This window comes from Plectropomus leopardus, chromosome 3, assembly GCF_008729295.1.
Source record: "Plectropomus leopardus isolate mb chromosome 3, YSFRI_Pleo_2.0, whole genome shotgun sequence".
NCBI lineage: Eukaryota > Metazoa > Chordata > Actinopteri > Perciformes > Serranidae > Plectropomus > Plectropomus leopardus.
The window spans coordinates 23,198,242-23,220,805 of record NC_056465.1 but is presented as its reverse complement, the minus strand read 5'-3'; the positions used below and the strand labels follow the sequence as shown (position 1 = coordinate 23,220,805).

At 42.5% G+C, this 22,564-nt stretch overlaps 2 protein-coding genes across 3 annotated transcripts in view; both read right to left on the bottom strand.

Annotated features, from left to right (window-relative positions):
* osbpl9 (oxysterol binding protein-like 9) overlaps positions 1–315 on the bottom strand; it is a 41,988-nt gene extending 41,673 nt beyond the window's left edge. For both annotated transcript variants that reach the window (XM_042517066.1, XM_042517073.1), the window contains exon 1: positions 193–315. In XM_042517066.1, coding sequence (XP_042373000.1) covers positions 193–303 — 111 coding nt within the window. In that variant the 5' untranslated portion in view covers positions 304–315. The remainder of the gene's footprint in view (positions 1–192) is intronic.
* A 4,078-nt stretch (positions 316–4,393) lies between these two features.
* The window catches only part of abl2 (c-abl oncogene 2, non-receptor tyrosine kinase), a 29,797-nt gene continuing 11,626 nt past the window's right edge, over positions 4,394–22,564 (bottom strand). Inside the window, exons 2-11 of the mRNA XM_042517032.1 lie at positions 17,323–17,487; positions 13,038–13,333; positions 12,627–12,899; positions 12,342–12,426; positions 11,450–11,627; positions 11,081–11,265; positions 10,804–10,956; positions 10,383–10,472; positions 9,396–9,578; positions 4,394–7,333 (exon numbers count right to left, since the gene is read on the bottom strand). Of these exons, the coding sequence (XP_042372966.1) occupies positions 5,499–7,333; positions 9,396–9,578; positions 10,383–10,472; positions 10,804–10,956; positions 11,081–11,265; positions 11,450–11,627; positions 12,342–12,426; positions 12,627–12,899; positions 13,038–13,333; positions 17,323–17,487 (3,443 nt within the window). The 3' untranslated portion in view covers positions 4,394–5,498. The remainder of the gene's footprint in view (positions 7,334–9,395; positions 9,579–10,382; positions 10,473–10,803; positions 10,957–11,080; positions 11,266–11,449; positions 11,628–12,341; positions 12,427–12,626; positions 12,900–13,037; positions 13,334–17,322; positions 17,488–22,564) is intronic.

Here is a 22,564-nt window from a genome sequence, read left to right as displayed (position 1 = left end):
ATAGGTGTTCGAGGAGCGTTGCTATTGGCTAACGTGCGGATCCGTCACCATGGAGCCTCTCCTCTCTGTGCCAGCTGAGACTCCTGACAAACACAAGGCCCTTATCCCACTTTGACAACCAGCGACAACTTCTACAATCAAACCTCCCGGGCTCATCACTTCAGAATTTACAAACCGTGGAAATGAACGTACCGTGTAGTATGACAGCAAACCGGCATTGTAGTCCAAAACGAACCAGCGGTACTGCCAACCTTTCATAACGTTAGTCCACTTGCTGAGCGGCCCTTCCATGATGGACGCCATCTTTACAATAGGCTCTGGTTGGGAGGAGTCGGATAAGGTGTGGGCAGGCGTCACCGGCAGGACTGATGAACATGATAAGAATAAAAAAAAAATATATATATATATTATAATCAGATATATAGATGGATATTTATTCCGAAAAACAAACAAACAAAAAGATTAAAAAATTGCAAAATATAAATAACAAAAATGTATAACCTAAGCTCAAGGAATACATTCAAATAATTAACAAGAAATTACATCTTACATGTTGGAAAAGGAGGTATAAATGTATTATTCCCCACCACTCAAATTAAAATTACTTAAAATAAATTACAGAAGTTTGTTTTAAAATAATACATCTGATTTATCCTGTCAACCAGGCAATCGCTAAACTCAGAGATATGCACACAAATTGTGTCTTTTTTAGTAACAACATCAAAAGTGAGTGAGTGTCCAGAAAGTTCAGTTTTAGTCTCATATGACCAGAATACCTTCTTTCATATCTTTGGGTAGTCTCCTACCAGATTTACCCTCCCTGGTCAACTAAAACACTAAAATTGAACTTTCTGGCCACTCTTCCATAAAGTCCAGCTCTGTGGTGTGTATTGCTCAAAGCGATCCTATGGACAAATAGTACAGTCTCTGCTGAGGAGCTTTCCAGCTCCTTCAGGGTTATCTTTGGTCTGTGCTGTCTCCCTGTTGAATGTGCTTCTTGCCCCGTCCTTGGGTTTTGTGGGCAGCCCTCTCTTGGCAGGTTTGTTGTAGCTGTATTTCTAACATTCTGTGATAATTGATTCAATGATGCTTAGTGGGATGTTCAAAGTTTCAGGTAATATTTTCACAACCATGCCCTGAACTGTGCGCCTCCAGAGCTTTGTCCTCGAGCTGTGCGAAGAGCTCTTTGGTCTAAATTGTGCCTATTGCTTGGTGGAAAACCAAGCAAAGCAAAGGGGGTTGAATACATGTACACCCACCATTTTTCATTGTTATTTTTCAGATTTTTTCAAAAACTTTTTTTTTCCATTTCACTTCACCAATTTTAACTATTCTGTGTAGGTCAATTACAAAAAAAAATCCCAATAAAAATCTCTTGAAATTGGCACTGTATATATATAACCTTAAAAAGACTGATTTTTTTAGAATCAGTTTAATTCTGCCTATACTGAATATATTACATGTCAATTTTACAACAGTTGTACATTTTGCAGTTTTCCTGCATTTGAAGACAACGAGCCAGAGACAATAAAGTGTTTGGAGGCAGATGAACAACCAAAAACGAAAACAGTAATCATCAATATCTTTATTATTTACAATAGGCTTAACACTGATAAGCAAAACTTCACAGTAATATAACGTGAGCTTTAAATAAAAAAAGAAACAAAAAAAAAAACAACACAAAATATATATTTTGTACAATAAAAAAGTTAATGTTAACATTTCTGCCATTTTAATCCCTGTTTAGATTCACATATTCCATTATTTTGTGTGTTGGTTTACATTGCACTCGTACAACTGAAGAAGTGGCCTTTGGTATAATGATGTGTACACACGTTCTCCAGAGCTGTTCTCCAAAACAGAGACAGGAAGAAAGAAAAACAAAACCCAGATATACAAGATAATTGCAGGCAACATAAAAACAGAGGATGCAGAAGACTGATGAGAATGAGAAAAAAAATTGTGGTCAGTTCAGATATAAGATTTGAGGAAAAAAACACTGGTACAAAATCAATTTATTGACTCTAATAATTGATTAGATATGTTTTATTTCTTAAAAAAAAAAAAAAAGTCCAGACTGGAAATGTGTTTCTGGGAGGTTATACTTTTTCTCGATAAGGCTTTTTGGGAAACCTGTTCGACAAAGACGCATAACAACTTCACAGAAACTTCTAATGAGACATTTTTTTAGACAACACCTTTGACGTGGTCGGACGACAGAGCAGCTTGGGTTTAGTGCAGCAGACTCGTGTCATTTGTCAGAGAGAAAACATAAACAGATGTGGCTGCACTAATGGTGTTAATGGACACTAATAAACGGCCTGACTGAGTATCTAAATACATAATCTTCAAAGTGCAACTTTCAGTTTCAAGTTTGCATCTGACTGTTAACCTCCAAACGACTGAAATGCATGCTGTAGTGATATGCTCAATCTCATGACAAACCAAAGAAAACAATGTTGAAATGATGGACTTTTTTAACATCGCCATACCTGTGAATTTTTGCAGTGATAGTGTACTGTACATAAATCATTTTGTTCACAAAAAGGCACCAAGAATCATGAAAGAAAAGATGTTTTTTCGTCCATGTTGTTAAAAACTCACAGTGAACAGAAACCAATCATCAGTTTGTAACAAAGGGTCCTGTTTGGCAAGAAGTTGGACATCAATTCTTCACACAACAACGTGAAATGATATGAAACGCACCACAACACAAGTTGACAAAAACGTTTACTTGGCAATCCATCAAGTGTCGTTGACAGGCATGATGAAAGTGTTATTGACCTGCAGCGATTAGATTTTGTAGTAAGCAACGCGTGTGGATGAACCGACGTGTCTGAGGCCTTATCCAGTGTACTTAAAGATGTGAGCCAAAGCAAAGAAAATAATCTGTGAGTTTCGTGTGTGCTGTACACAGTTTTGTTTGCGCTCAAAAAACAGAGCAGCTGTTGCTGGACTTAATTATTTAGTGTGACCAAAATTAGAAGTGTGGGCAAATAAACAAAATATAATAAATAAAATTCAATGGCACTGTAAGAGATTAAAGAGTCATGCAGATGAACATTCGACCGGATTCTGAACGGAAGAATAATACATTCATAAAGCAGATATTCAGATCTGGGTGGATGAGCCTCAGTCTTGCCATACATCTCTTCAGTCAAAAACATTGCTCTTTATGCTGTATCCGCACATAAATCTTTTGTTTCCTGGATATGAAATAAAATCAAATATTTACATAACTTTTCTCTCAAAATAGGTCTGTGCTTTTAATAAAAAAAAACAAAACAAAAAAAAAAAAACAGGAATAATTTAAAATTCAAGTTCATACATAGACATTCTAAAAAGCATTTTTCTTTGAACCAAATAATGTACAAATCGCTCATGTGCTGAAGACATACTGCAGTTTTGTTTGTTGAGAGATCAGTACTGTGTGATTGGTGTAAAGTAGGTCTCTGCATTTCGCAGTGTTCATACATGGAAGAAATTTTGAGGCACTGAGGACACGACAAGGCTACAGGGAATCCAGCACTGTCCATACTCAGAAGGACACTTATAGAAATACTGTCCCAATTCACCTGCTCATGCGCTACCCTGTGCTCTCTCCCCTCTCCTCCCTCTGCTCTCATCTGCTCCGTCATACAAGGAAGAAATGTGTGCAAGGATAACTGGACATAAATATTGAAATGCTTTAGGAGACTGGGGTTTTTTCACCCCCATTTTTGTGGCACTGTGTTAAGGTGTGAACATGAGTTACGTCACTGAAGCGAAGACAAATGCTGTGCATATGATAAGACACCCCACATTTATTCACGTTTTAGTATTGTGGGGAATAAACAAAAGAGATTCATATAATTTTTCTCTTTTTTTTTTTTTTTTTTTTGATCTGATAAGCCTGTATTTGGTAATACCGAAACGTGCACTTAACGTTTCATTTGAGCTTATTTACACGCTTGTCAAATGCACAAAAGTTTGACGTCAGTGATCCCTTCAGTCTTGTGAGGACACGTGGGAATGTCTGAACAGTTGATTATTCTATAAATTGTTAAAAACAAGGCTTTAAAGGAGCAGTGTGTAAGATTTAGGGGGATTGCAGACTGCAACCAGCGGCCTCTAAATTTTGCGATATGCTGAGTATTGCGATAACATATATTACAATATATTATCTTTTTTTCAACTGCATATTATGTCCCCAATGGTAAACTTTGTCAAGATCTGTTTTATCTATTCTGTTTATAAACGTTTTCAGTCTGTTCATCTCACTTCAGTTATTTTAATTGCAGCAAATTTTATCTATTGGACTGAAATGGGAAAACTGACTTTATTATTCAAGTAGGCAAATAAAAGCTTAATTTGTATTTGGAATATTTATCAGTTTGGCAGCAGTGTATCAATTTGATACTGCCATGCAAAAATGTTGCTTTTACCAAGAACCAAATTATTCGCAGATGAAACGCACCCAGTGATTTAAAACAGTAAAAACTCTCAATATAGCAGTTTAGCTTTTTAAAAAATCTGACACTTTTGTCACTGAGGGGCTCCTAACTTTGGTGAATGACGTGAAAATGCAAATTGCCCTATCCCAACTCAGTGTTTTGTTTGTCTGTTCTGGACTACAACAGACCTGCTCCCTATGTAGCTATAACAAGCTCAATCTAAGGACCAGAAAACACGATAACTGCCAATTTATCCTCCTAAATCCTACACACTGGATCTTTAATTATGGGGATATCTATAATTTTATCACAATTGTCCATCTACTTAACAAATACTGTCAAGAACATGAAATGAAAACAAGAAAAAACAAACAAACATCTGCACACGGAATAAAAGTGTACAATTGAGACCCCAAAACCTTAAATCATATTGAATCCCGTTGTTGCTTTCGATCCTTTAGAATACAATGGCTTTAAAAAAATGGCTTATGGTCACTCAGTTCCCCAGACACTGAGCAAAACACCCTACTGCGAAACACAGTACACCCAACTGATGATTCCCTCATCTGTGAAGCACTGTTAGTCAGTGAAAACAGTCGTCTAGTATTCTCAGTAAGGCTGGGCACAACCACCGACATTCTCGCTCAGCACGTGACAGACTGACAGACAAGCAGAGTGAGCTTAGACTTTACCGACTCGCCGGGCCGGCTACACACAGCTGATACACTCGACATTCATTTGACAAAGACGCCTTTATCGCGGCCAGGTGGAGACGTGGGGCAAAAAATTTCATTGTGTGACTTAAACCACATTAAGTTTGGTATAAACATTTCTGAATATGTACAGGTCAGAGCAAAATTAGTGTCCACACTGGCATCTTATGAAACGGTTGTTTGTAAACAGTTAAAAGAATACATTTTGTAGTGATTTCTCTGAGGTACTTTAAGAGATTCATCTCATTTCGTCCCCCAAAAAGCTGTCAGAAGAACCAGAAACATAAAAAAAAAAGGGAATATAAGCAGTTAGTCGGGTAGTTAGGGGTGACAGTTGGTGTCGTCACAGTGGCTACCTCTGTACTACGTCACTAATCTCTTTAATACAGCTATGCAGGTTGTCCAGTACAGTGTTGGGCCCTAAGCCACCCAGCCCTCCACCTCCTGAGGATGACGCCCTCAGTTCCTGCAGGCTGAGCTCCAGCTTCCCCACCGCCTCTCGGAAGGCAAATTTGTTCCTCATCTGAGGGATGCAGTCCACGTAACCTGAGCAGTAGTCTAGCAGCTGGTGGCCGGCGTCCAACACCTGGCTGCTGGAGGGGCTCTCTGAACTGGCGTGGAGGGCGCTGCTCAGGCACTCAGCGCACTCCAGCAGGGCCTCGCGGCTAACTCGCTCCAGGGGCACCCTCTCTGCCTGCTGCCTGGTTCGCCGCAGTGCCACTTTGGAGCCGGCAGACGGTGCTGTGTGTGAGGAGGAGGAGGCAGTGGTGGCGGCTCCGTTGGCCATTTTGGTGGGAGTCGTGTTGGTGGTGGCAGAGCAAGATGAGGAAACGGAGGAGGAAGACGCAGGAGGCACTTGTGGTGGTGGCACTGACGGTCTGCCCGTCGCCGCTCCTCCTGACATACGCCCTGACCTGTGACCTTTCAATGTGTCTCCGTTCACTTCCACAGGTGCTCCTCCTACCTGCTCCTCTCCGTCGCCGCTATAGGAGTGTTGCAAGCTGCGCAGGGTGGGAGGGGGAGGAGGCGCGCACTTGGGTTTTACAAGTCGCGGCCTGTCTCGATCTGCTTGGTGCTCAGACAGCAGTTTGAAGCGGTTCCCCTGAGAGTCTAGCCCGACCAGGTGCACATCCGCGGGGCTGTGCTTCAGCGTGGGGGAGATCAGGACCGGAACTTTGTGGTTGTGAGTTGGTGCACCTGCTGCAGCGGATGAAACACTCGAACTAGAAGTCTTAGAGGGAGAAGGCCAACTCTGCTGCCTGTCCAGTCCTCCCCCTGTCTCCTCTCTACCCTCCCTGACCCGAGACAGACTGTCCGATTCCCCCACCTCCCCCCCAACACCTGGTGCCCTCACCCCGACAGCAGCGCTCCGGGGTAATAGCTTGGCTTTGGGTCTTTCCCTGATCTGTGCGGTCCCCTCGTCCATCCTCCTCAGCAGAGTTTCTGAGGGCCGTGCAGCCCCGTTCTCTGGCTGCGAGGTTGTGGAAGCAGTCCGCTCTAGAGGGGGTTTAGCACTGCGGTTCCTGGGTAAAGTCAGAGCCATGCGCTCCAGGTCTGGCAGCCCAGCTGACATGGAGGAGGTAGAATTGGACCTAGGGAAGGGTTTTGGCCCTCCAGCTATACTTCCACCCTCCTCTGAAGAGGCTGTCTTTCCTGTCCGTAGTCCCAGGGTCTTTTTGATGAGTCTAGGGGTAAAAAAACCTGCCAGCCCACTCCAACTGCTGCCGCTCGTCACCTGCGAGGCAAGCCCCCCACCTGAGGGTTTTTGTCCAAAAGCAGCTCCACAGCAGCGTGACTGCGCCTGAGTGGGTTCTCCATGGGAGTGAGACGGAGACGCGGAGAAGCCACCCAGACTGTCCGACTGGGGTAGGGGAGGAGGAGCGCTGAAATCAGCGGTAGGCTCGTATTTCTTGTGAGGCTGCGTTTCCATCTCCCGGAATGAGCTGCTCCTCTTGGGAGGCGTCGGGAGGTTCTGTTGGAGCTGAGAGGATGGTGAGGAGGAAGAAGAGGAAGATTTCTTCTTTATGAAGGAGCTAAAGAAGCCAGTCTTGCGGTCTCGTGTAAATGTGCCCATATCCTGTGCGTCCTCTAAAAGGCTGGCGGGAGATTTATCTCTGGGCTGCTGTTTTCTGGGCAGAGCCGGGGAGCTGCCTGATCGGCCGTCCCCTCCTAACAAACTAGCCCAGCCTGGAGAGAGAGGAGAGGGCAGGATTAAAACAACGAAACAAAGCAGGAACACATCCGTCTTTGTTTACCTGACTTGTTACAAAAAAACAGGTAATGAAGAATACAGCTCTAGTCTCTCAATGTGCCCGTCTATACATTAATGTCACTCACTGCATCAGGCAGCTATGTGCTGTTGTGATAAGACAGACTATCCCCCTCTCTCTCTAAAAGCTGTTATTTTCTCCTCAGGGACTCATGAGTTAGGAAAAAAGCATTTCAGGAAAAGGAATGGAAAGTTTTTTAGTCCATGCCAGTCATGCACATGCAAACACTAATTCAATGATTTACAAGCCGCTCTCGTAAAAGATGGGATGATGAATATACTTCTAGGAAATGATGAGAACACATGGCAAACAGTAACTGCCAAACCCCTGTTACTAATAGGGCTGTTCTGTAACTTTGCTCAATGGGGGGAATTAATTTTCACAGTATTTCTGCTCTTCAAAACAATACAGTATGGTGCAGAATCCTCTCTAGCCAATCTGAATTTGGCACTATGGAGGAGAAAACTGCAAACTGGGACACAGTCTAACTGCCAGACTTCTGTAAAGTGAATAAGTGCACTAATATTTGGTCAATATTTCCTTTTTGGCACGGTTCTCTCATCACTGATAGCTTTTGCATGTAAATATAATTGCATACAAACAAGTAATATTAATACCACACATGAGACATGAACACTGTGGTTAAAATCTTTGTGGTTTCATTAATATCATATGAATATTTGGTGATGATTCATGAAGTCTTGTGCTTAATGACATTGTGGAACATTCTGCATGCTCCACTTTGATTGGATTTATGACTTAATGAAAGCTATTGTTCCCTTTATTGATGAGTATTTATGTTCATGGAGCAAAACATAAAAGCATGACAAAATGGTGACAGTGACAAAACAGGTGGGAAAAAAAAGGGCAAAGCAAGTCAAAGACAGGCTGCCTTGTTTACACATCAGGTGAACACACAAATGAAACAACATTTTATTTTGAAATAAATTTAAAAAGCAAACAAACTAATAAATAAGCAATAACTTAAGTGAGAACAGACAAACAAAAGACAACGGATATTGTGGAAATTTAATATTAGGGTTAAAAAATTAATACATAATTTAATAGCAAGAATTGATTAGGTTGTGGAAATAATAGTCATGCAACAAATACTGACAAGACAGAATAAGAGCAAGATCATTCCATCACAGATAACAAATAGTTTCCATATTTACTGCGTGAGCAATGTGTTTGAGAAAAGGGACAATGGTTCAGTTTCGAAAGTAGGTCACCCGATGTATTTGTGTTTGTGACTGACAGAGGTGAGCTGTCTACATTTACAATGATTCGGAAACAAAACTGAAAACTTCTGATGTTAATGCTTAAATGTTTTGTTTGGTACTATACATTGAACTGTTGTATCCGAGGATAAGGGCTGGGAACCTTTTTAAAATTGATGATACCAGTACCAATACCAATATCAGTACCCTTAAAGTGATTATGAAACCAATAGAGTACTTCATTTAATACCTTTTATTCATACCTATTTTTTCTACTTCATTTGAGAACCCATTATGTGATTGTAAGCATTTAGTTACCAATTACTTTTAATGTTTTGTTGGCATCTATATTTTATGATTCTATTACTGTTTTGTCTTATTTTCATCTTTTACATCCTTTAATCAGTGTCAGATGACATGAGCACTGACATTTCATGGCTGAATAAACAGAGTCTTGAACCTTAGAAATCAAATCCCTCTGAGTGCTGAACCAGTTGTAATTCTACGCCAGTGTAAAGTGACGATGTCAGGCTGTGCTTGCAGATCTGCTTTGAGATAGCACTGGATGATCGACCGGATGCCCGACAGATGCTTGCACCAGCTCTCAGTTGTTGGGGAAAATGACAGCTCTTCTTTTCAGGCGGCGGGCCTCGCGGCGCTGCAGTGTAGTCTGTGAATGGCCGCTCTCTGGCGAACCTGCAGAATCATAATATGGTGCAGCTGACTGGTTGGTAGTGAGGTGGGCGTGTCTGGCTGTACCTGAGTGACTGTGCGTGCCGTGGTCAGATCGCCCGTCGAGTCCACCCTCGATATTTTCCTTGTTTTCTGTGTGCTTTAGGAGTGTGCGAGATTTGGAAGGCAACAGGGGCATGTCGTGACTGAAAGGGTGAAGTGGTCCGCAGTGACCAGAGGAGGCCGTCTTACAGAGCTCCTCTGCTACCTCTGGAAAAAAACAACCAAAAAAAAAAAACAACCCTCAATTAAAAAGATGCAAAAATCCTAATGCAAACAAGCATACACACCAGCATACCAGCATACACAATAATTTTATATTTTTTATTTTAAACATGATCAAATGATTAGTCAAATTCTTGATGTAAGTGGTCAGGTCTAACCTTTTTATTAGGGCTGTTACTAAACACTATTTTTATTATTGATTAATCCGCCAATTATTTTCTTGATTGTTTTAAGGATAAAATGTCAGAAAACAGTGAAACATGTCCCGTGTAATTTCCCGGAGCCCGAGGTGACGCCTTCAAATAGTATGTTTTATATGTCAACAGTCTGAATAACCAAAGCTATTCAGTTTAGGATCATGTATGACAAAGAAAAGCATTGAATTTTCACATTCGAGAAGCATGAAACCAGCAAATGTCTGTTTTTTCTTTCTTCAACTATCTAAAAAGTTGCAAACTAATTGACTGTAGAATGACGAGTCACTTGACTAATTGTTGCAGCTCTACTATTATTTTTTTAATTTTACACTTCTGTTTCTTCTCTTATTCCAATCCATTATTTATTCTCTTTGCTGCTCCGATGACTTTTTTCACGGGGATTAATAAAATTCAAAACGTATTTTTTTCTACCTCTCTCTCAGAGAATCTAGTTTGAACAGGCAGCCCTCTGAATGAGAGTTTGCCCGTTCAGCTCAACCATTACAGCAATTTTAAAAGCTTTATTTAAGCAGTTTTTTAGCTGCACAAAAGAGTGAGAGTTGAACTGCTAGCGGGCGATAAGTTACTGTACCTTCAGAGATGCTGGAGTCATGGAACATTGTTTCGAAGGCTTGGTGGATCTCTGCAAACGAGGGCCGGTCTAATGGGCTCCACTGCCAGCCTGATAGGGAGAAGACAAAAGGCATGTTACTACAAAAACGTACTGTATTTGATGATGATATATGACTTTCATTAAGCAAGTAGAGAAATGCAGTTACAGATCCTGTAACTCTAGACTATAGTTTGTAAGTCACCTTTTTCTTTATAACAACAGGATGGTGAGTGTTAAAACAGTATGATATAGGATGCAGTGATCTGTGACATGACGAAGATTTGACAGAGATCGATAGAAACAACTTTTTCAAAGCTGTCAAGCTCCTATTTTTGTCTTCAGACTGGAGGGCAGCCACTCGGTGAATAAATACGAGGTAGGTAAGATTACTACGACTCACATGCTCTCATGAGTTCATAGACTTTGGGCGGACATCCTTCTGGCTGCTCCATGCGGTAACCTTTCTCCAGGAGGTCATAGACCTGAGACAGATCGATGCCAGGATATGGAGACATGCCATAGGTGGCAATTTCCCATAGCAGCACGCCGAATGCTGGAATGAAGACAATTTTCAGAGATCAAACATTAGTACATTAAAATTAAGCCACAAAAGAGAAACACTTGCTACTACGACATATTACTACTATATTATGAATGTATGCACTTGTGTCGCTCACCCCAGACATCCGACTTGATGGAGAAGGTGTTGTATGCAAGGCTCTCTGGCGCAGTCCATTTGATGGGGAACTTGGCGCCTGCATGGGCCGTGTAGGTGTCACCAGTCATCAACCTGCTCAGGCCGAAGTCTGCAACTTTCACAACATGATTCTCCCCGACCAGGCAGTTCCTCGCTGCAAGATCCCTGAGGGAGGGATAATGAAGTAAAGAGAAGAGAGTCAGGGTGGGAAAAAGAGAGTAATTAGATTACTCTGACAAATGAGTTGGGCAAAATATGCAAGGCATGCACACACACACACACACACACACACACACACACACACACACACACACACACACACACACACACACCTGTAGTATCCACTTACCTGTGTATGAAGTTCTTCTTCTCCAGGTATTCCATGGCAGAGGAGATCTGTGTGGCCATGTACAGCAGCACCACAGCGTTCACCTCCTCCTTGTCACAATCTCTCAAGTAGTCCAGTAGGTTGCCATGTGGCATGTATTCAGTCACGATGTAGAACGGAGGCTCCAACGTGCACACACCTGCGGGAGAGAGACAGCAGTCAGAATACAGATAGCAACATCCACTAAGGACATTTTCATATTACGTACGATTGATTTGCACTGTGTCCGAGAACAACTGCACCCCTCTCAGCTTTCACATTAGTAATGTTGGTCTGTACATGAGTACTCTTGCACCATCGTCTACATTACATTTTTGCTGTGCTACAGTATAGAAAAGGACGCCACACGGACACTGCTGCACTGGCGACTCTCACCAGTGGAAACCAATGGAGAGGTGAGGCAAAGCTCGAGGCAAAGCTGCTGTCAGACCCAGAGCTGTCTGTCTCCCACCGGACTGCAGAACGAAGCTGGATCGAGGTCTGTCCACAGAGGGCTGCACTTCTGTCTGATACTGATGCTTCAGTGTTACATTGAGACTGTTAAAAACTCCTTGTAGCTGCATTAAATAGCAGACCATTTTTGTGTTTTGGTACAGTTGGTCTTCCCACCTGATCTGTACCATACCGGAGTACGCATCGACCATACTTGAGACAAACTTTTAAGGGGAATCGGGTGCGGTAAACAGTGCTCATGGTACTCAAACGAAATGGACTTTGGGGTCAAGTATACTCAGCTCTCGGCCTCGGTCCCTCATGGTCACTCAAATGTATTCAGATAAATATGAAAATTGGTTTGATTTTGTGGTAGCGCGGTAACTCGTTTGTAGAATCAGTGTTGTTGATAAATACTGACCCAGTAGCTGAACGAGGTTTGGGTGTTTGACCTCCTTCATGACAGCTGCTTCTTTCAGAAACTCTTCAACTTCCATGGTGTCCTCCTGTCATAACAGAAAATGAAAAAAGGAAACACTTTTATCAGTGGGTTGGACAGACATGGTATCATGCAGTAATATTTGTGATAATCACATGTAATACCACAGTCCACCTCCAGATGGCGATCTAAAACCACTTTTACAATTAAGATTTCTGCAAAGAAGTTGAGACTAACTGAATTATGATGCAAAGAGAGCCTTCTTACCTTGAGTGTTTTGACAGCCACTGTGAGATTGTACTTCTTCCACACTCCCACGTACACCTCTCCATACTGGCCTCCTCCCAGCTTGTGCTTCATGGTGATATCTGTGCGCTCCATCTCCCACTTATCATGGATGGGTGACACACCGTACACTGTGGGCTTGTTACATTTGGGTGCGGGGTAGTGCAGGGTGGTGACCAGGCCATCGGCTACAGTGGAGTGATGGTGGACAAGCTCGGCCAGGGTGGCAAAACGGCTCTCAGACGTCACATACACCTGAAGGGGAGGAAGAAAGGAAAAGAGGAACGGATACCAGGAGAGTTAGTGAACACCAACTACAGAAAACAACTGGACCTTTTAATCTAGTTTACCAGACAATTAAAAAGTTTCTTTTTTAAATCTACTAAACTCTACCTTTCCATCAGAGGCTGTGTTGATCCGGTAGTGGTAGACTCTCCCCTCATAGCGGAGAGAAATCGACAGCTGTCCGGGGCTGCTCTCGCTTTCCCGTACCAGGAAGCTACCGTTGATGAGGGACGAGAGCAGGTACTCTGCAGCGCTGCGTGACACGGGCCCATGGTACCAGCTGTGCTTCTCCAGACTGTTGACTGGCGTGATGTAGTTGGAGGGCACCCAACCCTGGCCGTTCTTAGAGCGCACTTCACTCCACTCTCCATTCTGGTTGTAGCCCAGCACACGTAGCTTCTCACCTGGACACAAGAGGGGCAACTTATCAGACTTGATTTCATGGTGATATAATCAGCGGCAGCGAGGACTGGTGGTAAGAAAGATTGATAAAATAAAAGAGCCACGTGTTGACGTCTTTCGTCTCAGTCACGCTTACTGCTGAAGTGCCCTTATAGAGTGACGTTAAATCAGAATTTGAATAAAACTTGCAGGTCATTGTAAAAAATGTAAAAGTAAAAATAAAATTCCTTTAATCATGAGTTTAAAGGGAACGTTTGGATCATTTTAAGTGTGTTTGCGTGAAGAATGTATCGATTGTCAGTGTATACAGGAGATGTTGGTTGGTATGCGCCCAATTTCAAGAAGCAGACAGGAGTACAGAGACTGGAGCTAAGAAATGGCCACATCAAAAATGATTTTGGCCAACTAAAAAATCGATATCAGTGTAAGTTTACGCTATATTTAGCGATTTCCAAAAGGAGACTGAAACCGTTAATATTGCTCTCTTTAAAGCAGACCAGACTCTTTCGAGAAAAACAGTCATTTAAAACTGCTGAACACAGGAGCTACTGGTCCACTGCTTCATCAAATGTTTTTTTGTTTTTCTTAGTGTTTGACTTTGGCGTTTTAAATGGGTAGACCAGGTTCACCAAAGTCACACAATGAGTAACTGAGATGGAAAATAAAAGCCATTAATGGTAAAGTGATGAAAAACAAATCTCAATAGAGCATAGATTTAAATGTTACAGATTTTTGCTTGCTCGGCTTTCCTGACACTTCTCCAAACTGGGGTTGTGCTGAGAGACGTCTACTGTTTGTAATACAGTACACTACGGTACGGTACATACCATGGATAATAACTGACACACGCCTTAACAACAGATCAAACACAGGAGAGAGGAGTCATGGATACGACGCGCCTCTCATTGAAAGAACATGAAAAGCTTTGGAACAAGGACAGGGTTGGGTGAAGTGCATATCTGTCATGGAGGGCTTGGCAAAACCAGGCATGTAGGGACTTGGTCTGTTGTCTCTATCTCCCTCTGTCTCTGACGTCAGTGCGAGAGACATGAGAGAGCTGAGCGGCTGATGTGCTGGAGACTGAAGGAGGGGGGTACCTATCATCAGTGTAAAAAACAACACTGAATGAGCCGTGATGAGTCCTGCTCGTCTGATGGAGGACTGGAGCAGGAAGAGGACAGACTGGGGCCCACGGAGGGAGAGAGAGAAGAGGTATCAGTCGACCTACCTCTGCACTTCCACCACACATCCTCTACACTGCCTTTTCTTCCTGCCCACATCCGTCTTTATCTCTCCCACCACTCAGAAGTTTTACACACAAAGTATACCTCAAATCTTTCATCTCTGATGAATAGTGGTATGTTACCTTTAAGAGGGCTGAAAGAACAGCAGTGTGTGTTAAAACAACTCAAGGTGCTGTGATGGGGTGTGCATGTTGCTTCAGATACCGGTGACTAGCTTGGGTTTATCTATTTTTTCATACTTTCCTGGCATTTCACCAAAGTATACAGTATATGACAGTAATCTGTGATACAGGTTTGCCCAGGCAGCAAGTTTGCTAAGTTCCACAAGCTCTAATAGCTTTTTTTAGTTTATTACACTTGCAAGAAGTCAAAAAATAAAATAAATTATCCTCTTACACCTATCTCCTTATTAAAGGGGAAATATACAACCGTACACCTTCTGAATTTAAGTTTCTCTCTTTCACCAAACTGAAACTAGCTTAATTACATTGTCAACTCATTGCTAAACAAACTTCATCAACAGAAGCAAACCCTCTGTTTTTGTGTGTCCTTCCTTTGTATCATCTTTTATCATCTTTTTTGCGGGTCCATGACTGTGGCGCGGGCTCGACTCCACATTAGTGTTTCTTTCCTCAGTGGCACATTGTGGAGTTTGAGTTGCGGGATTGATAATTTATTCAGATAGTCGATCCGATCGGAGCTAATCAGATCAATTGACGAGAGGACCAGCTGCTGCAGAGGCGAGTGAAAGCAAATTTTTTAGAAGGAGGCATTGAATGGTTAAGGTTCACTTTCACTGCGCCTGTTATATAGTGTTGTATATAGTGTTTTATAATAAATATCAAAATCAATATGTGGTGCCAGATGTTGATATTGTGTTGGGAAGACACAAATGAATGAATGCATGGGAAACTCTGATATTAGTTTCATAGAAAGATGAGCATCTGTATTTTTGACAATATTGAGAATCATACCTTCTGGATTTCTAAATAACTATCATACCGTGATACCGCCCGAGCATAATGGTGAGACACTGGAATCTGATCCAGGAAGTCCAACTAAAGTAACAAGTTTGTGCAATTAAAAAGCTGTTCAGATGCCAAAACAGTGCACAACAGTTTATAATTCTCACACAACTCCAGAAAGTTATCACTGCTGCAACTACTTGATCTTTCATCACGAGGTACACAATAGAAATAAACTTTTCAAGTAGGTTAACCACCACTTCATGCAGGGCTGGAGTTGATCTGAATGCGGCTTGAGGTAGTCATGACTCGATTATATAATGCCGTAAACTAAGAAATCAGACATGTAACTACAGAAAGTCTAGTCAGTGAGACATCCATGGCCAAGTCATATGAAACCACTAACCAGAGCTGCAGGTCTAACTCTTAAAGCTGAACACTCCACACTAGAAATCCACAGAACTACATTAAACAGAGATGGTTATCCACATCCAGCCCACCAATCCACCAGTCTCCTCTGTGTCTGTAAGTTTTGTGGGAGTGGAAACACTGACTGCCTCACACTGGGAGCCATGTGTGCCTGAAGCCGGGGCCCTGGTCTGGCCTAGCCTGGTTTGACCTGGCACAGAAAAGAGACAAAGATTAGCCCCAGACATGGGCCTGCTAAGTCTCTCTCTCTGATCAGCCTCTGCCCCGCTGTGCTCATCCACCTGTTATTATTACAGTTGAACGTATTCCATATTAGCGCAGCATTAGAGGCATGCTGGGGTGTTTCCATGTGACAGAGCAAAGAGCGGCACCGATAGGAAAAGTGCAGTGGAGCCTGGGAGTGTACATGTGCTCGCATGTGGGCAGAAATCTCAGATTCACTCCATGAGTCAGGGTCTAAACATCATTTCCATCCCAGTCAGCTGCTGTGGAAGTCTTAAAACGATGGATAATTAACACACTCTGCCACGTTTAATGCTTTGAATCGGTTTGGGACACAAGCATGGCTGTCTCTGGATAATATTATGAGGGTATTAAAGCTCATTACTCGAGGGAGAGCTGGTTGACTGGTTAACTGCTGCTGGTTGACAGAGAGGAGGTTTGGACTGGAGACAACGAGTGTGTAATGGAGAGAGGAGTAAGAAATACTGAAAAGATTAAGACATAACATAAGCATCACTGGTATTTTAGTCATGCTGTCTGCACAAGTTTCAGATAACAAACTCTCATATTACTTTTCACCCTGTGGGATTGTGGATGTTAAAATATAAAAACGTTAGACGTTAGAATTAAAGTTTAGTGTGAAAGAGGAATGTGGGATGACAAAGAAAGCCGTAGGCCGGGGGTCACATACCAGCTGATGTCATGACGGTAAAATTATAGGGACAGTTGGCTCAGCTATTGACACACAACATTCCTCTGCGATAACTACACTTTTACTCATCAAACATCCTTTCTATGAGCTGCTGACCTGCCAATCACAGGCACTGCCTTGAGGTTTTCACTGCTGACTCATTGTTATGTGAGGTAATCCCTCTGTTCTGTTGCAATGAAAGTCAACAGTGTTTGTTCGGAAGGCGTGTTTGGGAATGATCGATGACATGGAGAAATCTCTACAGGATCACGTTGCAGGTGATGATGCATGGAAGACAAGTAATTCAAGCCTTGTTTCAGCACACAACACGACCAAACCTGTTTTTGTTGTGAAATCAGAAACTCCTGACAAACTTAACTGGTAAACAACATCAAGATAATCAGTAAATACAAAACAGTGAACTGGAGAGAAATAGTCACCTTTAGTGATGCTGAGCGTGTTGTCTCCGCTGGCGACAAAGTCATAAAGTGCAACGAAGAGGTTTGGGTCGCTCTCGGCCGCCCCCAGTAGGTTCTCCTTGGAGCTCCAGCGTACCGCCTCCGTCAGTGCTGCAGAGTCCAGGCCGAACGGCCGGTGGAGAGCTTCTGGAGGAAGAGGAGGAGCAGGGGTTATGGAGAGTGAAGGCAAACTATTGAGATGAGTGAAACAAAATGTCACTGAGAAGACAATATCATTCGCGGTGACAAAAATTCACAATTGCAGACATAAAAAAATGTGCAGTCTACAATAGAAATCATTAGAATCATTATAGTCACTCTGAGCACAAACTGACCACAAAAAAAACACATTCTTTTCCAATACTGACATCAGACTGATGTCCTCTAACCAAATGACACAGATGAATTCTCCATAATCCTAAAAGTCCATTCAGCAGATAGTCTACCTGTCTGTCCAGGCTGTTTCCCCTGCCTGAACCCTGTTTGGCGATGATGGCCGTACAGAGCCGACCACTCTTCCTCAAAACTGCTGCTTGCCTGCAGGCAACTCAAAGGCATTACTTTACCGAATCCACTCTCTGAAGAACACTGTTATCACCGGCTACACACACAGAGGCCTGCCGTGTCTAGCCCGAGCCAGGTAAGATCTGAGGTGGGAGTGTTTTTGTATGTGTGTATATACGGGGGAGCTACAGGGAGGAGCTACGACACACGTGCAAAGGAAAGATTCTCCCTCTAGCTACACAAGACGCAGAGATCACCGTAGCTACATAACACACACCCACAGACACACAATGATGATTTAGTACATGCGTAGCTACACACACTACACTCAGCAGCTGCTGCCAAAGTCACTACAAGTCCAGACAGCTGCTGAGCGAGTGGGAGAGGAGGGTGGCGAAATGGAGAGACAAAGAGTGGAGAACAAGTACACAATACAAGCAACTTTAAAATGGAAAAGCTGTTATTAGTTGTTTTTTTGTATCAAAAGAAGGTGAAAGCAGTGATTTAAACATTAACCTAGCGATTAAACCTTCATTTATTTTTTAAAGGTCCAGTGTGTAGGATTTAGGAGGATATATTGGCAGAAAAGTGATATAATGTAATAATTATGTTTTCTTTGGGGTATAATCTACTGAAAACAGGAATCGTTGTGTTTTTGTTACCGAAGAATTAGAGGTTTATATCTACATAGGGAGCGGGTTTTCATCCATAGACTTCACCATGTTTCTTTAGTAGCCCAGAATAGTCAAACCAAAGCAGTCCCTCTGCAAAGAGCAGAATTTGAGATTTTTTTAAATGAAACTGCTTTATTCAGTATTTTTTTACCGGTTTAAATCACCTTGTTCATTTGTTTCAGAAAAGAAACAGACCTCTGCAAATAATCCAGCTGTGAAATAAACAAAAAATGCCCTGGACGTCTGGATCTTAAGTCGCCAGAGAAAAAGGGTGAGCACACATTAGCAGGTGCTGGGCTTGCAGCTGTCTGCCATAAGCCAAACAGTATCTGAGAAACACTGATTTGTAACGTGAAACTGCTTTATTTAGTGTTTTTACTAGGTTCAATTGAAATTACCTGGTCTGTTTGTAGACCTCTGCAGATAATCTGGGTCCTAAAAAGAACCTCCTGAACAATGAATACTGAAGAAATCCTAACCAGGAACTCACACATGGGAGAAGTTTCAGCTGGCTGCAATCTGCAATCCTCACCTCTAGATGCCACTACTACTCACTGCTGCTCTTTTTAATGTACACAAAATTTAGTGTAATCCAAAACAGCCTTGCCATAAGTCCTACACTTACAAAATGGTTACCTTTTTGTAAAGAGAGAGGTTTTCAGTTCCCTCTGTGCTTGTTTTGGGGGCTGTAGTTTGTTGTGTAGTTGTATCTGATTGCATTGCACATGAAGAGTGATGAATGTATGAAACAGCGAAAGGCAATACAGACCCCCGATAATGCCGGGATCAAAAATCAGAGCTGCATTATTTCTGAATAGCAGCAAAAGGATTCATGTACATTCAGCCCAAAAATAAAATGTGGTTTGGTATTGAACCACATCAGCAAAGACTAGTCATTATTTCTTTATAATGGTGTAATCTTGAATCCTGTTCCCTGGTTTTTATTTTGGTCAAAAACTCCACTGAGTAAGTAATGTTGAAAAGTCTTAGATTAGGAAAATAATCACATGTCTATGGTTTGGAGAACAGAAAAAGACAACATAAGGCATTTATGAGAAGAACTAAAGGTCATCTTCCGGTTTTCAACATCTGCTTGTTACGACAAGTTACCACCTCCACACTCAGGCGAAGGTTTGACTGGAAAGCTAGTTGATTCATACAGTTTCTTTCTTTTTTTCATTTCGATACTGCAAAGCAGCCTTTTAGTACAGGAGAAATTAAACTTGAGACAAAATAACAATATATTTAGTGTATTACAATGTAGATAAAGCCCATGCCCTAGTTCAAGTGAAACATTAGCCAACCAAAGTTACAAAAACAAACTAGTATAATGCAAACAAAGCAAAAAGGGAAACTGGTGTAAGACCACAGTTATGAATGACACAAACAGACTGTGAAAACTGGACTATAAGATGCTCAGACAGTGTCTGAACAATCACGTGCAGCTCAGAGGTTAACATCTATTTTAGATTTAGTTTTTGTTTGTGAATTGAGAACGTAAACTTGTTAAATTTAGATGGCAGACAACTTTGTTTCATCAGACTGTAGTGAGCAAGTCTGTGAAAAACGATGCAAGCTTTTAACGCGTAGCTTCTGAGGCACTTTATGTGATTAAATCATGTTAAATACATCATTTTTCCCTGCATTCACTTTAGGTTGGCCCATTCAAACTCAAAGTATTGAGTGAAATCTTTGTGCCATTGCTCTAATCTTGCAAAGTTGGCAGAAATTCATCAGGCAATTAAGCATTATCCATTGTTAGTCCACACCATGTGGCAGGCACATGCCAGAGCAGAGAGACTTTCTGAGTTATGTTCAAATCAAAACTCGATATCTCGCTCCTTTGCCAAACAGTTTAGCTCAATATTATATGGTCTGTCTTCTCTAAATCTACACACAAAGCCTGCCCACCTTTGTTCTGGACCAGCATGCACTGCAGCGCGGCACTGGCCGTGACCTGGCTCAGCCACAGTTCCCAGTACATCCTCTCCTCTGGCCTGGTCAGCTACCAGTCCCAGTATCCAAAGAAACAATGTGGTTTTCTCGATCCGCTGCGCTGACTCTGAACAGTTGTTTGAAAGCTTGACTGTGTCTATGTAGACTGAAAAGCACAAGTGTACATTCTCCTGGAGCATGAGCTACTGCTCTAAACCATCTCCTTCAGCGCGGAGGCACAAATGCTGTACGCGGAGCAATCAGAGAGAGACGGAGACCCCCCAGACAAAGTATTTACCCACGCTGTCCTTGAATCAAACCACCTAAACTTCTGAAGTTACAGTAGTGACTAGCAGCCTCCTGCTGGGAACTCCCTCCTAGCTTTGATGTGGCCGAGGGGAGTCAAGATTTCCAAGGTCCATCTGGAGAGCACAGACATCCATGACTGATGTGCTCTGCGGTTTAACGCACTGTAAGGGATGGCAAAACGTGGCAGAGAGAGGGAGCGAGAAAACGTGTGGTAAAGGGGGGGGGGCATGCATATACAGAGGCTGGGGCTAGGGTGTATGGTATGGAGGAAAGTTGAATGTGACATGTGTGTGTGTGTTTTTGTGTGTGGTGTGAGAGTGTGTGAGGCCTGGACCAGCGCTGCGGCAAACAGCAGATGGTTGGTCTTGTTCCCCTCGAGGGGAGGGGATCCTATTGACCCACACTTTTCTTCTGTGTGTGTGTGTGTGTGTGTGTGTGTGTGTGTGTGTGTAAATGTGCATGACTGCAACTGCTGTAGCCAGGCTGAGCCAACTGTCAGAGCTGCTCTTCTTACATAGTGACATATCACATCACTCTTCCCAGGAATGTTTTTAATGAAATAGTGATATTATGCCAAACACATTTGTCAAAGGTCTCGATTTGAGGAATCCAGCCATTCCAGACACAGACACAAAAAGACACTCAATCACTAAGTAGTCACATACTCTGAGGCGCAAATCAAATAACCTAATTACTTAAAATTGTTTTCATAGCACGATCCAGTTTCATTAAGTCGATCATATTTCTTAAATTGCTTCTAAATCCCTCTTCTGCCAAACAAAAAGCAAGATGCTGTTCCACTTGGCCGAGCTCAAACCTCATGTGCTGGACTGTTTGATTGAGGGAGCAGTTGGTCTGCGTGGGGTATGTCGTGTGCCCGTCCGGGTGCCTCAGTGTGTGTGTGTGTGTGTGCTGTGAAGTGTAGCACATGTGCGTTCTGAAGAAACGACTGCTTTGTGTTGAGCGGAGCAGAGAGGGTATTTGCAAGTCTGAGGGGCACGCCAAGCCTGCGCCCCCTAAGACAGCTGGGACAGAGGTGACCCTGGTCCTAAGGCACACATACACACACATACATAACATGTAGACACACATCAGTGGTGAGACTATCTCCTTGGATGTCCTCCTGCTTCCCTTGCAGCTGTTTGTTCCTCGATGTGTCTCTAAAGCTTTTGTTTCACCCACCATTTTGTGCCGAAGTGTTAAACAACAAAATAACGTCACTCACACACCCGAATCAAAAACAATACAGATCGTATCTGGAGCCCATGAGCAGCGAGGTAAGGATGTATTTTTAGCAGCTGGAGAACAAAACATAGCAGCATGACATCCAGAAATAACTCTGCAGAGCACATAGTGATGGTGGTGCGGAGATAGAGTGCTGGCTGCCTGCAGGAAACCCTGACAAAAACCTGAGACAATGCTGCAGATGAGACCCACGTACACAAGACATTACATAAGCCTATAGGATAGGCCAGATCAGATCCTGTGGCAGACTCAGACAGAAAGGAAAGAATACAGAGGAGTCATAGATATCTACAAAAAAGGAGGGCTGGAGCCAGAGATATTGGTTTACGTTAATGTACTGTATGTTGTCATCTAGTACCAGCATTTACTTGTTTTCTGATATCCCCTGATGATATCATTGTCCCTCACTGATAAATCATGTTTAACAGCTGTTTTTTTTTTTCAAACTGTCTCATAAATACAAAAATATGGACATACCGTTTGCAATATTACATATGATGGAGATTTTAAAGAAATGTTAGAGAAAGGCTCAGATCAAGTTGATTTTATTGAAAAGG